The 15,728-nt window shown below is 45.7% G+C and overlaps 1 protein-coding gene across 1 annotated transcript; it reads right to left on the reverse strand.

Moving 5' to 3' along the window:
• Window positions 1–7,030: 7,030 nt before the first annotated feature.
• Window positions 7,031–15,422, reverse strand: LOC135397403 (uncharacterized). The gene is made up of 6 exons (XM_064628990.1): window positions 15,278–15,422; window positions 13,640–13,693; window positions 13,430–13,576; window positions 13,180–13,371; window positions 12,666–12,769; window positions 7,031–8,396 (listed from the first exon to the last, which is right to left on the reverse strand). The coding sequence occupies exons 1-6, from the start codon at window positions 15,324–15,326 to the stop codon at window positions 7,815–7,817; spliced, it is 1,128 nt and encodes a 375-aa protein (XP_064485060.1). The 5' UTR covers window positions 15,327–15,422; the 3' UTR covers window positions 7,031–7,814.
• Window positions 15,423–15,728: the final 306 nt, after the last annotated feature.

Here is a 15,728-nt window from a genome sequence, read left to right on the forward strand (position 1 = left end):
GCGTGTTCACGTGGGAAATTCAAGTGCATGTGAAATTCATTGAAGTGCGGCCATCCAGCCCTTGACACCAGAAAAGAGTAACTACCCAGCCCGCGATCATTTCCATCCGGCCTCAGCGTGGCTGTGGGCGTGTTCACGTGGGAAATTCAAGTGCATGTGAAATTCATTGAAGTGCGGCCATCCAGCCCTTGACACCAGAAAAGAGTAACTACCCAGCCCGCGATCATTTCCATCCGGCCTCAGCGTGGCTGTGGGCGTGTTCACGTGGGAAATTCAAGTGCATGTGAAATTCATTGAAGTGCGGCCATCCAGCCCTTGACACCAGAAAAGAGTAACTACCCAGCCCGCGATCATTTCCATCCGGCCTCAGCGTGGCTGTGGGCGTGTTCACGTGGGAAATTCAAGTGCATGTGAAATTCATTGAAGTGCGGCCATCCAGCCCTTGACACCAGAAAAGAGTAACTACCCAGCCCGCGATCATTTCCATCCGGCCTCAGCGTGGCTGTGGGCGTGTTCACGTGGGAAATTCAAGTGCATGTGAAATTCATTGAAGTGCGGCCATCCAGCCCTTGACACCAGAAAAGAGTAACTACCCAGCCCGCGATCATTTCCATCCGGCCTCAGCGTGACTGTGGGCGTGTTCACGTGGGAAATTCAAGTGCATGTGAAATTCATTGAAGTGCGGCCATCCAGCCCTTGACACCAGAAAAGAGTAACTACCCAGCCCGCGATCATTTCCATCCGGCCTCAGCGTGGCTGTGGGCGTGTTCACGTGGGAAATTCAAGTGCATGTGAAATTCATTGAAGTGCGGCCATCCAGCCCTTGACACCAGAAAAGAGTAACTACCCAGCCCGCGATCATTTCCGTCCGGCCTCAGCGTGGCTGTGGGCGTGTTCATGTGGGAAATTCAAGTGCATGTGAAATTCATTGAAGTGCGGCCATCCAGCCCTTGACACCCAAAAACAGTAACTACCCAGCCCGCGATCATTTCCGTCCGGCCTCAGCGTGGCTGTGAGCCGGTTCACGTGGGAAATTCAAGTACGTGTGTGTGAAATTCATCGAAGTGCGGCCATCCAGCCCTTGACACCCCAAAACAGTAACTACCCAGCCCGCGATCATTTCCGTCCGGCCTCAGCGTGGCTGTGAGCCGGTTCACCTGGGAAATTCAAGTGTGTGAAATTCATTGAAGTGCGGCCATCCAGCCCTTGACACCCCAAAACAGTAACTACCCAGCCCGCGACCATTTCCGTCCGGCCTCAGCGTGGCTGTGGGCGTGTTTACGTGGGAAATTCAAGTGTGTGTGAAATTCATTGAAGTGCGGCCATCCAGCCCTTGACACCCCAAAACAGTAATTACCCAGCCCGCGATCATTTCCGTCCGGCCTCAGCGTGGCTGTGGTCGTGTTCATGTGGGAAATTCAAGTGTGTGTGAAATTCATTGAAGTGCGGCCATCCAGCCCTTGACACCCCAAAAAACAGTAACTACCCAGCCCGCGATCATTTCCGTCCGGCCTCAGCGTGGCTGTGGGCGTGTTCATGTGGGAAATTCAAGTTCATGTGAAATTCATTGAAGTGCGGCCATCCAGCCCTTGACACCCCAAAAAACAGTAACTACCCAGCCCGCGATCATTTCCGTCCGGCCTCAGCGTGGCTGTGGGCGTGTTCATGTGGAAAATTCAAGTGTGTGTGAAATTCATTGAAGTGCGGCCATCCAGCCCTTGACACCAGAAAAGAGTAACTACCCAGCCCGCGATCATTTCCATCCGGCCTCAGAGTGGCTGTGGGCGTGTTCACGTGGGAAATTCAAGTGCATGTGAAATTCATTGAAGTGCGGCCATCCAGCCCTTGACACCAGAAAAGAGTAACTACCCAGCCCGCGATCATTTCCATCCGGCCTCAGAGTGGCTGTGGGCGTGTTCACGTGGGAAATTCAAGTGCATGTGAAATTCATTGAAGTGCGGCCATCCAGCCCTTGACACCCCAAAACAGTAACTACCCAGCCCGCGATCATTTCCATCCGGCCTCAGCGTGGCTGTGGGCGTGTTCACGTGGGAAATTCAAGTGCATGTGAAATTCATTGAAGTGCGGCCATCCAGCCCTTGACACCAGAAAAGAGTAACTACCCAGCCCGGGATCATTTCCATCCGGCCTCAGCGTGGCTGTGGGCGTGTTCACGTGGGAAATTCAAGTGCATGTGAAATTCATTGAAGTGCGGCCATCCAGCCCTTGACACCAGAAAAGAGTAACTACCCAGCCCGCGATCATTTCCATCCGGCCTCAGAGTGGCTGTGGGCGTGTTCACGTGGGAAATTCAAGTGTGTGTGAAATTCATTGAAGTGCGGCCATCCAGCACTTGACACCCCAAAACAGTAACTACCCAGCCCGCGATCATTTCCATCCGGCCTCAGCGTGGCTGTGAGCGTGTTCACGTGGGAAATTCAAGTGCATGTGAAATTCATTGAAGTGCGGCCATCCAGCCCTTGACACCCCAAAACAGAACTACCCAGCCCGCGATCATTTCCGTCCGGCCTCAGCGTGGCTGTGGGCGTGTTCATGTGGGAAATTCAAGTGCATGTGAAATTCATTGAAGTGCGGCCATCCAGCCCTTGACACCCAAAAACAGTAACTACCCAGCCCGCGATCATTTCCGTCCGGCCTCAGCGTGGCTGTGAGCCGGTTCACGTGGGAAATTCAAGTACGTGTGTGTGAAATTCATCGAAGTGCGGCCATCCAGCCCTTGACACCCCAAAACAGTAACTACCCAGCCCGCGATCATTTCCGTCCGGCCTCAGCGTGGCTGTGAGCCGGTTCACCTGGGAAATTCAAGTGTGTGAAATTCATTGAAGTGCGGCCATCCAGCCCTTGACACCCCAAAACAGTAACTACCCAGCCCGCGACCATTTCCGTCCGGCCTCAGCGTGGCTGTGGGCGTGTTTACGTGGGAAATTCAAGTGTGTGTGAAATTCATTGAAGTGCGGCCATCCAGCCCTTGACACCCCAAAACAGTAACTACCCAGCCCGCGATCATTTCCGTCCGGCCTCAGCGTGGCTGTGGTCGTGTTCATGTGGGAAATTCAAGTGTGTGTGAAATTCATTGAAGTGCGGCCATCCAGCCCTTGACACCCCAAAAAACAGTAACTACCCAGCCCGCGATCATTTCCGTCCGGCCTCAGCGTGGCTGTGGGCGTGTTCATGTGGAAAATTCAAGTGTGTGTGAAATTCATTGAAGTGCGGCCATCCAGCCCTTGACACCCCAAAAAACAGTAACTACCCAGCCCGCGATCATTTCCGTCCGGCCTCAGCGTGGCTGTGGGCGTGTTCATGTGGAAAATTCAAGTGTGTGTGAAATTCATTGAAGTGCGGCCATCCAGCCCTTGACACCCGAAAACAGTAACTACTCAGCCCGCGATCATTTCCGTCCGGCCTCAGCGTGGCTGTGGTCGTGTTCATGTGGGAAATTCAAGTGCGTGTGAAATTCATTGAAGTGCGGCCATCCAGCCCTTGACACCCCAAAACAGTAACTACCCAGCCCGCGATCATTTCCGTCCGGCCTCAGCGTGGCTGTGGGCGTGTTCATGTGGAAAATTCAAGTGCGTGTGAAATTCATTGAAGTGCGGCCATCCAGCCCTTGACAACCCAAAACAGTAACTACCCAGCCCGCGATCATTTCCGTCCGGCCTCAGCGTGGCTGTGGGCGTGTTCATGTGGGAAATTCAAGTTCATGTGAAATTCATTGAAGTGCGGCCATCCAGCCCTTGACACCCCAAAACAGTAACTACCCAGCCCGCGATCATTTCCGTCCGGCCTCAGCGTGGCTGTGGGCGTGTTCATGTGGGAAATTCAAGTTCATGTGAAATTCATTGAAGTGCGGCCATCCAGCCCTTGACACCAGAAAAGAGTAACTACCCAGCCCGCGATCATTTCCATCCGGCCTCAGAGTGGCTGTGGGCGTGTTCATGTGGGAAATAGACGATTTCAGAAATTGCATGGATGGCCCGCCAGAGAGCGCCGTGTTGTGAATGCCCCACTGCACCTTGGGATTTAGTTTGAATGAGTCAGACAGAAGAACGCAAACATTTTTCGGTGTTCCCTCCTTCCTTCGGACAGCAGGCAGGCAAGCACGAATGTAAACCATTTCCCACGACGCATTGCGCGATGCGCGTGACTTGGGCGATGGAGGGCCCCCGTGCGGAGCACAAGGGCAATATCTGAAATGGCCTATTCAAGTGCATGTGAAATTCATTATAGTGTGGCCATCCAGCCCTTGACACCAAAAAGGAGTAACTACCCAGCCCGCGATCATTTCCATCCGGCCTCAGAGTGGATGATGGCGTGTTCACGTGGGAAATTCAAGTGTGTGAAATTCATTGAAGTGCGGCCATCCAGCCATTGACACCCGAAAACAGCAACTACCCAGCCCGCGATCATTTCCATCCGGCCTCAGCGTGGCCGTGTTCATGTGGGAAACTCAAATGTGTGCGAAATTCATTGAAGTGCGGCCACCTAGCCCTTGACACCCGAAAACAGTTGCTACCCAGCCCGCGATCACGGCCATCCGGCCTCAGCATAACTGTTGGCGTGTTCAAGCCGAGGCCATCCGGCCCTTGACACCCGAAAACAGTAAATACAACATGTATTGGAGTAATATCATTATAATAGAATGTTTTATAATACATGCACACCCCTGGTTTTGATTCATGCAGTTTTTGTCAGAGAAAAAAAAAACGTACACAAACAAAGCCGCGCTCGTTCACTCTCGACTCGTTCCCGGAGTGGAGAAGGGGGTCGACCTATGATGTCATAACGTCTGCGTTTGTGCGTTTTCCCTAGGGGGTTAGAAATTCCCTGTGGAAAATGCTTCTTGAGAGCCCTAAACAGCTGACAATACTCTGAACCAATCAGTGAGTGTGTATAGCGTCAACCGTTGCGCACGGCCGCTTTCTGCGGCGTACTCTAAATTCAATTTCTGCGATAATTAAGACTCTGTGGGGTCAAGTACTTCTCATGGTGTATGAAACAGCTTTTTGTGCCGCCACATTGTGGAAATAAATAAATATATAATTAATTTTACTTCTCTACTTAACAGTTTTATAGAAAGAATACATGGTGTTAAGAATCACTTCTGTGCTACTATAAAATAACTATTTGCCGGACTCGTTATTAACTACTACACCAGAGTTTTCGTGTGGGTGAACGCGTAAAACAGTGTGCATCAACACGACAGCGGTTACCTACGACGTCTCTCTACGAAAAAGAAAAAAAAAAACGTCACTGTGACGTAACGATGACGTTGGTAGACATATCGAAACTGAAACGGCGCGGGTACAGAACAGCGCCGTTTCACAAAGCCCGTCACCCAGGTCACGTTTTTTGTCGCCTTGGTGCATTCGCGTTCCCAGTCCACCCGTCTGAAAGTGAATGTCGTAATCCGGTGCGGAATATGGTTGGTCATTACAACACCACGAAGGCCCCATAAGATGGAAAAGCCCTGTAGCCATCTTTAGAAAGGACTAGCGAAAAAATAGGGCTACCGGAGCAGCCATACAACTAATAATATGTAAGGAATTAAAAAATATCTTACGAAACTCAAAACAGCACAAAAAAAAAAAAAAATTGCTTCAGAGATGGTCCCAGTTACCTTGCGAACGACGTTGAGTTACGAACGTAACTTCACCTATCTCTGACGCAAAATATTTTTTCATGCGTTTTTTTGAGTCGTCACGAAGAACGTTTGTGAGCAATATGAACGATGTCACGAGTGGGAACATAAGGGATGCGCTCTGTGGAATTTACGCATTTTCTGTAGATGTCCCTCACAAGAAGACTGTTGGGTGTGTTGCCCCAAATCACAATACGACGTACTTGCCATGAGAAGAAAGGGCATTTCGAGATGAACACAATGATGTATGAAAAAATGGCTAGGAAGCAAGCGAGCTGTCACGACTTGGTGTTGTGTCTGTCCCTTCGTGTTCCCTAGTCTCGCGGTTTTTACATTATGCACAATGATGTAGATTACTTTCGGGTATCACAATTGGGAGACGACTAGTCAGGTTCCCAAAATGTACCATATTTTACAAATGAGGCAACTTTGCGATTTTGTATCTCCTTAAAGGCAAACCTTATAATCTTCATCATGACAAAAAATCAGCTGAATATGTTGAATAGTTATGAAGATACGTGGCGTCAAACTTCATCGGAAGCGCAGTGGTTGAAAAGCCCACATTTTAATGATAATTAAAAAAATAACCACTAATTATTTTCAACTACTTTCAGCGCTGACCGGACCACACTACCTGATTCAGCATGAAGTCACCCTATACCATTAGGGTGCGAGTAGTACCATTTTGGAAGGTAAACGAATCTGTCCGTCATTTTGATAAATAACATCACTTTTCAATGACTTGAGATCCATTTAATGACCCTTACATCTACCCCAGTGTACGAACTGCTCATTTCGACATTAAAGGTTGCCGATCTACAAGGTTAGTTATGAATGAAGAATCAATTTCCATCGTGTTCAAGGTTAGTTACGTTACACAGCAAAAATCATCCAGTTCAATCAAAATCTACATTATTCGTCAATCAGATCACATCACATCACAGCACTACATTATTTTTCGGAAATGCCGCCTCTGTATTCGAAACACCAAAGACAATGATGTCAAGTTGCCGCACGGAATAGACCTCTACCTGTTTGTAAACAAATGACGTTATAATGTTCGACAGCGCCATGAGTTTGGTAGAGTTGAACTACGTTCAGTGCTAGTGGTGAACAAGGTCGCGCCCAAGAGCCACAGTCTTAAATGGATTATGATGGTCTCTGAAAAGGACGTGACCTTCGATCCTACTTTTCTTTCAATAGGAGGCAGCGAACAATTGCCCCTTCCGATCTGTTTTGGTTTCGGTGTGTCCACAAACGTCATGATGACGTTTGTCGGGTAGAGGTTTATTTAATAAATATTTCATTTATTAATATTTACCATCATCGGACAAGTTAGGTGTTTCTAAACAAGTGCCACATGCTAAAAAGTTGACACTTCCATGGACAATCTTTATTCTTTTTGTACACACTCGACTACAACAATTCCAACAATTCCACACATATAATCTGCCGCAAAACTAAGCCCAAAATATTGAGGGCAAAAAAAGAAAAGGAAAGATCCACATTAGGATCTCTAATATCTACAGTGCTACGCAGATGCTAACTATGAACACCATCATTGAAAATAAAGATTTGTTTTTACAAGAAGACACAGAATGTAGTCTATCTACAGTCCATTAGACGATGTTTCCTTTCAGAGCATATAACAGAGTTGCTGTCTTCGCCACTGATAGAAAAACTTTTTAAATAAAGCCTTCGGTTGCCATTAGTTGAGGATGCCATTTTCGCAGGTAACTCATTCGTGATATACGATTCCACATCTAACATTTCAACGTCCCAGTGTGAGAAGGAAAGACCCATGCGTTAGACGAGCACTTATATAGGAGGCTACACAAGTAGGAAGAGGGTTGTCAGCACCATCCTACTGAGTGATCGGAAACTTGTTTTCCTGTGCACGAGTAAAAATATTTGGAGCAGCACCAAGTGTGGAATATAAGTAGCACTTGGTACAACTCGTTTACTAAGATTGAGATGCAACGTTTCTTTGGAGTGCTTGCGCAGTAAGCGGATTAAATGGCCATTAAGTGGCGCTGCATTTATAGCCATAGCCACATTTCGGCCACAGGCAAAGGGCTCGGAATGTCCATAAAAGAGGGCCCTTCTCTCTAGACTAACCTAGTTTCAGAAACTAACCAGAGATGGGCCTTACCTGTCACGCAACTTTCTGTAAGCAAGCTGGAGCGACATGCCACTCCCCCTGGTTGCCTTTGCTGTGCAGAAGCTCCTTTACATAGATGTGACCCAATACTTGAATGTCCTCAGAAGACAGTCTCTTTGAGTGTGGATGGATCAACGACGGTTCACTCTGGTCATCACCTGTTCCCAACATCCCCCGCAGAACCGGCTCAGGAAATGTTGCAGTAACCCCTAAAAAATGGGCCTTGTCTCGAATGGTTGTCATGAGGTTCTTCTTGCCGGCCCGTTCCTCCCTACGCGTTATTTCCAGTAAGGACTTTGCACTGGCCGACACAGCGTCTGAAACAATTTGACTGGCTAGTTTGTTGGCTCGTCCATCGACAGCATCCTCCAGCCTCAAGACTTTCCGTAGCTCCGTTTCAACGTCCTTCAGAATGGAGTCGAGTAGACGAGCAGCCAAACATGACAACTGGTGAAGCGTGCTCACGATTTCTGGTTTGGCTTCCTCCATGGATGAAGCGAATGTCTTGCTGGCAAAGTCATCCATTGTGCATACTGTGGAGCTTATGTTGCTTGGCTCACATTCTTCCCCATTAGCCTGCATCGGAGAATAACTCATTGTCACATGCGCGGCTAGAATTTGCATTTGCTTCTGTTGGACATGCACTCTGAAATGGAACCCCTTTTTGTAATCAGAGCACGTTCTGTTTATGATATGATATGAGTAAAATGGAAATTCATAAAAATGGCTTTGAGGTACATGGAAGCGAACAACTTTTTGCCTCCAGGACCCCTTTCAACGAGATCCATACGATACGAGCAAACTTGTTATAATGCAACGAGATACAAAATTGCTGGGGAAACCCCATTCAACATCATCTATGTTGCAATATCCTATTGCTTTCCCATACAAGAAATGCTTTTTATCTCGCCTTTATCTAAGGAAATACGCACCATTTTGTTACGCAGGGTGTTTTTTATAAAAAAGCTACGAGCGCAGCATTGACACCCTATTCACGGTTGACAAGATGTGGACTTATCTTATAATCGTAACAAATATTCCTAGTTACGCACACTTTTCATCATCTGCCAGGAATCACACCAGGAAACAATTTTCTGCAGGCAGTTGTTAACAGAACGAACCTGAGTATATCTGATGAATACAGTCATCGGAGAAAATATGACATTGAACGTCTCTTATAATGTCATTAATGAAAGCTGATCTGGACAAATTGTTTCCTGCCAGAAAAATGATCACTCAACCATTAACACGATAATTATACCGAGTAGTTATTTTTAATGCATTAGGAGTGCCAAAATGGAAAAAGCTGTATGCATGTGTCTGTGTGTGAGATGAAGTGGACATTTAAAGGGGGTAAATGGAAATGGAGGTAAATGATTTCAAATTGAAGGTAATTAACAGTAAAAGCTAAGAGTAATTGAAAGTAATTAGAGGTAATTAAAGGCAATTCAAGCGAGAAAGTTGGGTTTAAAGGTAATGAATGTAGGATATACGTAATTAAGAAAAGGATGAAATCAAATTAAAGATTACCGAAGATAATTAACATCAACTGAAGAGGAATTGAGGGTAATTAAAGCGAGTAAATGTAATTACAGGGAATGAAATGAAATTCAAGGTTACCTCAGGTATCCTGCAGTTACTGTCAGTAATTAAAGGGTAACTGAAAGTAATTGAGGCCAATTAAAGGTTAATTAAACCTTAATGAACTTAGATACAGTAATCAGAAGTGTCGAACCAGAAGTAAAAGAAGAAAGAAAACTAAAAGAGCAGCTCATAGTTCATAACTCAGTTCCAGCCCAATTTTTTACACAGTAAGGTAACTTCTTTATCTCTAGCAAATACACAAAAGACAGTGTTCTTTAATAGCATGGGCGTACCAAGAGGGGGCATGCCCCCCCAGAGCTTCAAGATCACTCACACAAATTGTGCACTCTTTAGTCATAGGTCGTCATGGTTTTTCTCACGTCATAATAATATGAACACCAGCACAGTCTGTCTCCAGGCAAAGAATTGATGCTTTGCGACCCCCCTCCCTGGGAGCACTTTGCCCCCGAAGGAAAAAATCCTGGGAATGCCCATGTTCCTTGACTCAAAAATCTATCTTTGCTGAGGTACTACTTGGTTGTTTCCTCCGCTCACTGGAGTCTAGTGCCTATAGCACCTGATAAGACACGTAAGAACACGACAATTGCTGGAATAAATTGGCCGAAAATGTGTCCTTGGCTCTTTTTTGCCCGCTCTAGTTAGAGCGTGACGAAAGGAGGTTACATACACACGAGGGTTAGAATCCAAACACACTCAGTGAGCTATCTTATCAAAGAATAGGGAACCTGATGTTTTGACAGGCTGGGAAGGAAATCAATTTTTGCAGTGTTTTGCACTGCAGTCTCATATGATAAGTGTGTTGCTAGGTGCGTTCTTTTTTAAAGAAAAGTGCCCCACTAGTTCTTAAGCAGGATGAGCAAGTGCAGACATTTTCTAGTGTGCTGTAGCCTGTTTTCTTCAGCTTTGTTTGTATCAACAATTCATAAGCAGGAAATTCTCTTTCCTTATAGCGTCCGCTTTTAACGGCCCAAATAATCGCAATATTGCCCGAGTAATTGTTTCTGCACATGGAATATTCCGCTTTAGACAGACAGGTCATAAACCAAGTACCAGTGATTGCCTTTCCAAAGTGTGCATGCAGAAGGGTATTCGGATTGCATTCGATTGTGCTCCGTACATATATCATCCACATAAAATAGAAAGGGTGAATGCTTTCCTGTTTTAGAGAAAATCAATTAAATCCTACGATTAATTGATATCCGGTTTCTCCGTGACGTCACAATTGTTCGAGACAATGCAATAATTTTGCATGGTCACCCCTGGTGGACTGTGTGACAGATTATGCGGGATTTTGAGCAACGTTAAATGTCACCTCGTAGCTCTTTTAAAGGAACTGTAAGGTAGACATTTTTCTCTAAGCGTGGACGCTTCAGATACGTTCTGCTGTATATTGAGCAGCTTTCAGGAATCCAATTTCAAAGCTTGCACCATCTATTGTGAACAGTACACATTTCATTGTCCAAGGCAAACATATTCCGGAACACATGGACGCACATTCGTCTAAATCACTCGGATGCGAGGTTTCGCCAACAGCAGCGAGAGAGAAAGGCCAACAACAAGCAACCGTTTAAAATTTAAAACAAACTTGTCAAGAGTTGTTGTTGTTCTTGTCCAACCTGTGTCAAATGTGTATCACGTGATTTCTATCCACCGGGGCAGTTGTGAACACGTTTCAGATTCTAAAAGTGTTCAAAAATTAATTAGAACTGAAAGGTATTACCAGTGATGGCCACTAACTACTTCTACAGTAGTTTAACTATAACTACTTTGTGATTGAGTAGTTTAACTAGTAGTTCAACTACTTTTCAGGGGAGTAGTTAAAACTACTTTTTTAATTACTGCAATGTAGTTTAACTACATCTATAACCACTTCACATTGAAAGATGAAAGATCACTGAAAAGGTTATCCAGCTGTAGGACGCGAACCCACATCTTCTGGATTGCCGGTCCAGGGCTCTACCAATTGAGCTAAGCTAACATGCCTTCTCACTGACTGAAGGGACACTCTCTCTCACTCATCCTCCTTTCACTCTTACATTTTTGCTCACTCACACACACATTCATACGACGGGATCGACGCAGGCGGCAACTGTTGAACATGAAAGAACTGATGTTCTGAGGCTGGAACAACATAGAAGGGACAAATACATACAAAGCCTCAATTTGCCTAAGAAATTAGCGATGAAAGGTGAAAGTCACTGAAAAGGTTATCCAGCTGTAGGACTCGAACCCACATCTTCTAGATTGCCGGTCCAGGGCTCTACCAATTGAGCGTTATTCGATTGATACCAATTCATACGTCGATCCCGTCGTATGAATGTGTGTATGAGTGAGCAAAAATGTAAGAGTGAAAGGAGGATGAGTGAGAGAGAGTGTCCCTTCAGATGACGCACCCTGGAAGTCACTGAGAAGGCATGTTAGCTCAGCTCAATTGGTAGAGCCCTGGACCGGCAATCAGAAGATGTGGGTTCGAGTCCTACAGCTGGATAACCTTTTCAGTGACTTTCATCTTTCATCGTTAATTTCTTAGGCAAATTGAGGCTTTGTATGTATTTGTCCCTTCTATGTTGTTCCAGCCTCAGAACATCAGTTCTTTCACGTTCACTTAATGTTGTCCACCAACACCAATCTCTTGTAGTGTTCTTGGCCACCTAAATATGAATCACAAGCAATAATAAACTTTGGCTCAAGCCATTGCTACGATCGTCAAATACAAAGCTTCCGGCTGGATTCTTTCTGTGCCTACGCGATAAACTAAGTTGCAGAATTATTTCACAGCAAATGAGGCTTCACTAGACAAGCACTAAAAGTGAAGATTTAGTACACATGCACGACACAATTGCTCTGCACCTCCGTTCTCATCAAACAAGTAGCTCAAGGTAAAAGTCTGAAGCACAATCGTGCCGCAAAGCTTGCGGCACAATCGGAAGTAGTTGGCGCCTTCAGTAACCTAACTACTGTAGGTAACTACTTAGAATAGAAGTTTAACTAGTAGTTGCCACTACATTTCTGCAAGTAGTTGATAACTACTTTTTAGGCACAATCAGGTAGTTTAAGTAATAGTTTAACTACATGTAGTTAACTACTGGCCATCACTGGGTATTACGCACGATAGTATCTTGAAACATTGTTGTTATAGTGTCACACTTTACAGTTCCTTTATAGGTGGCGTGCTTCTTTTCACTCTTTCTGGTGAACACAAATGCACCCCACCTCACACGAGAATGCTAACCACTGTACCGTTCCGAAATCGGCGAATGATTTTGGTTTCCTCCGTCCACGGTAGTAGCGAGATCTGGATATCAACTGAGGATGAGGAGCCAGAACCAGTGGATATGTCACAGCTGAAAAAGAAAGTTTTCATCCTCATTTCTTTCACGGTGTGATATGGTGATTTCAAAATTTCGTCATGGTCAGAAGAAGAAGCTGCGTTCCTGCGGCACCCGTTTCAAACGGCATGGAGAGAAAAGAAATGGAATGATTTACCAACGCGTTTTAGCGACACATCTCTCCAACACTCACTCGAATTACCGACTGGATCGTATTTAAAACAAAATATAATAGACGCACAAATGAAGCGAGAGAGACACTGCGCACTACGATAAAAACAGTCGCTACTCCTTTTTTGCGCAGAATGCTTTTCGTAGGGCAAACACTCTTTGGTACTGGGAAAACACCGTGCCTTTCCATAAGGCGACAAACCCGCACAAACTGCACATTAAATTGACGGAAGAAAAAATCTGGGCTCACCCACCTCGACAGAGCGAAGGAGTCTCACCCTCGGCTTGCGTCACTTCCGGCTGCGGCCAATCGCTGTTGGGGAAAATAAAGTAGAGGTAATACGAGGAGGAGGAGGACGGCGGCGGTGGGAGAGAAGGGCCCACGGGTGGTGGAGGAGGAGCGCTACTGCGATAGCGGCCAAGTTCCGAATTCGGAATCCACAGCCCTGGAAGAGAGTTTTGATTATATCGCGTGGGGAATAATAATAACGGAATATGTCCCACCATTGACGTAGCATCCCTTCGTTTCCCCGTTGTGGTTATCAGGACCGTTCTCCGTGTAGCACTGAGGAGGAGGAGGAGGAATCAGGGGCACCAGGGGTACGGCAACCCAGCTTGTGATGCGTGGACTCTTCGCCCCTCCTGTATCATCTTCCACGACAGCGAGAAATTACACTCATCGTGGAATTTGTCAAGAGAGAGAGATGAACTTACTTTGGTCGTTCTCCCTTTGATTCGCGGAGGCGCATCCCGGATGTTCTTCGGGCCCTACGCGTAAGGAATAAAAAAATATTTGGTTTCTCTTCCCTAGGCATCCCCCTCGAAAGGTCCTCGAAGATGTCGACTGTCACCCAAAGGACCTTCATTCACGCTTCTCAAGCAAGGGGACAAAAAACAAGCTCCGCAACGGATAACATATTTTCCGACATAAAATTATCTAGCTTATTGCTCAAACTATTTCCGCTGTAGCTTTTCCTGTTTGAGCAGAACAGGCGCACTAATCACCTAGAATTCGTCGATTAACTACTTAATTAGGTACTTTCGGGCAAAAATGCGGCAATCATCGTTGGAAGCCATTCAGAAATCCTGAGATGAGCACGTACTTTGGAATGATGATATTTAACGAGGATGATGAATTTAAGTAACGACTGGTTCCAATTCTGCTATCTCACATTTCCCGGAAAGCATCTAATTAATAAGTCAAATGAACGAAATTTAGGTAATTAGTGCTTTCCGCGTAGAACCGACCTGCAAAAACGGCACCTTCCGTAACTTTTTGTGCTTTATCCCCCTACAGAGGGTGCCCTCACTATTTCAGCTTTAGGCACATGTGCTTGGGATTCTGGATAAACCACTGCACGGGAGTTGATGCAAAATGCCAAAGTATTTTTAAATGTGTTCTAAAGGACATTTCTTCACCAATCACTGTATATTTCTTCCTGATCGTCACATATAATATATGACGGTTGCAGATTATGTCGTATTTCGGCACCATTTGAACCACCGTTTCCTGGCACTGCAAATGGAGGTCATTGGCCCCAGCTATACACAACTAAGCTACTACTCTGCTTTGTGCAGCCGGATCCACTGACACACAAAACAGAAAGTCAACGACTTGCGCTTCATCAAAACAATGCATTGCGAGTGCCATTCTCAAAGTAAATGAACAGCAAAACGAAGAGGCAACTTCTAACTCCTCGTAACTGGCAAAACATGAGGTTTTTCATGTGTGCGCAGTTTTTAAAACCTGAGTATATGGCTATGCCGTTATACTGCAATGAGCTTCAACCGGAATGTGCGTTTTCATTTGGAGAACGTTTTTTGGACAATTTATATTTCCAAGGCACGCAAAAGCTCTCGGAGCAACATTCCCGGCATCACAATATTTCTGTGCATATATTAGTGGTCGCGTTTCGCCGCAATTTTGTAAGATTTTTGTGTTTGTCCCGGGCCCTAACAATAGCTTGCTTCATCTCATACACGCTTCTGCGAAGCTAAACCATCTGAACCTGACCACTATCTTGAATTATCGCCGACACACGTTGAGACCAACGAATGGACTTGAGACGAAGACATTGAGAAGTTCAAACTAGGCGGCATTCAATCGCAGGAAAGATATCATGAGGCGGCGGCAAAACAACCCGTCGTCCACTCCCATGGTTCCCCATGAAGCAAAGAAGAACACACTTTCTACACGAAATTACACGGAATGCCGGTGCTTTCAGGGTATTTTGCATGACCAGGTAAATATTGGAGGTCAGTCCGCGTGTGAAAACACGCGAATCAGCGCTCCATCACCTTCATATGACCTCGGAAGAAAAGTGTGCTTTCACTAGTGCAGAAACTACTTACCTATGGATAATTTGCGCCATTTCGTCTTCTGCTTCTTTTTACCTCCCATTTACAATTCGCGTTTTATTCGGTTCGACATACACACTGCAGCAGGCGAAGCACTTCACGTGGGGTGGAGCGGAAGTAGGGCCGAGGGCGGGTCGATCGGCGGAAGTTGAGGAGCAGACGACACAGATAATCATTAGAGGTCGTTTACGTTACGTCCTTTGTGAAGTACCGGACTTAATTGAACTTAAACAAAATCAATAAAAATGATGTTCATGATAATGCCTGGTTTTAGCCAAGGAAACCGGGAATAAAGGCTCGAGAGCCTAAGAACTTTTCAATGGATCCGCCAAAAAGCAAAGACGGGCTCCTGCATAGAAGATGCCGATTATTTCTATAATTTTAATATTATTGCTAATTCTAAATTTTCGCTTGTTCATTTTGGAGCCTTGTTTCAAAGCGTATT

Source organism: Ornithodoros turicata, chromosome 6, assembly GCF_037126465.1.
Source record: "Ornithodoros turicata isolate Travis chromosome 6, ASM3712646v1, whole genome shotgun sequence".
Taxonomy (NCBI): Eukaryota; Metazoa; Arthropoda; class Arachnida; order Ixodida; family Argasidae; genus Ornithodoros; species Ornithodoros turicata.

Coding starts and splice junctions, on each gene's coding strand:
- LOC135397403 (XM_064628990.1), bottom strand. CDS start 15,326: ATGGGAGGTAAAAAGAAGCAGAAGACGAAATGGCGCAAATTATCCATA. Junction 13,372..13,429: donor GAAGGGATGCTACGTCAATG/GTGGGACATATT, acceptor ACTCTCTTCCAG/GGCTGTGGATTCCGAATTCG. Junction 12,770..13,179: donor GACTCCTTCGCTCTGTCGAG/GTGGGTGAGCCC, acceptor TTTCTTTTTCAG/CTGTGACATATCCACTGGTT.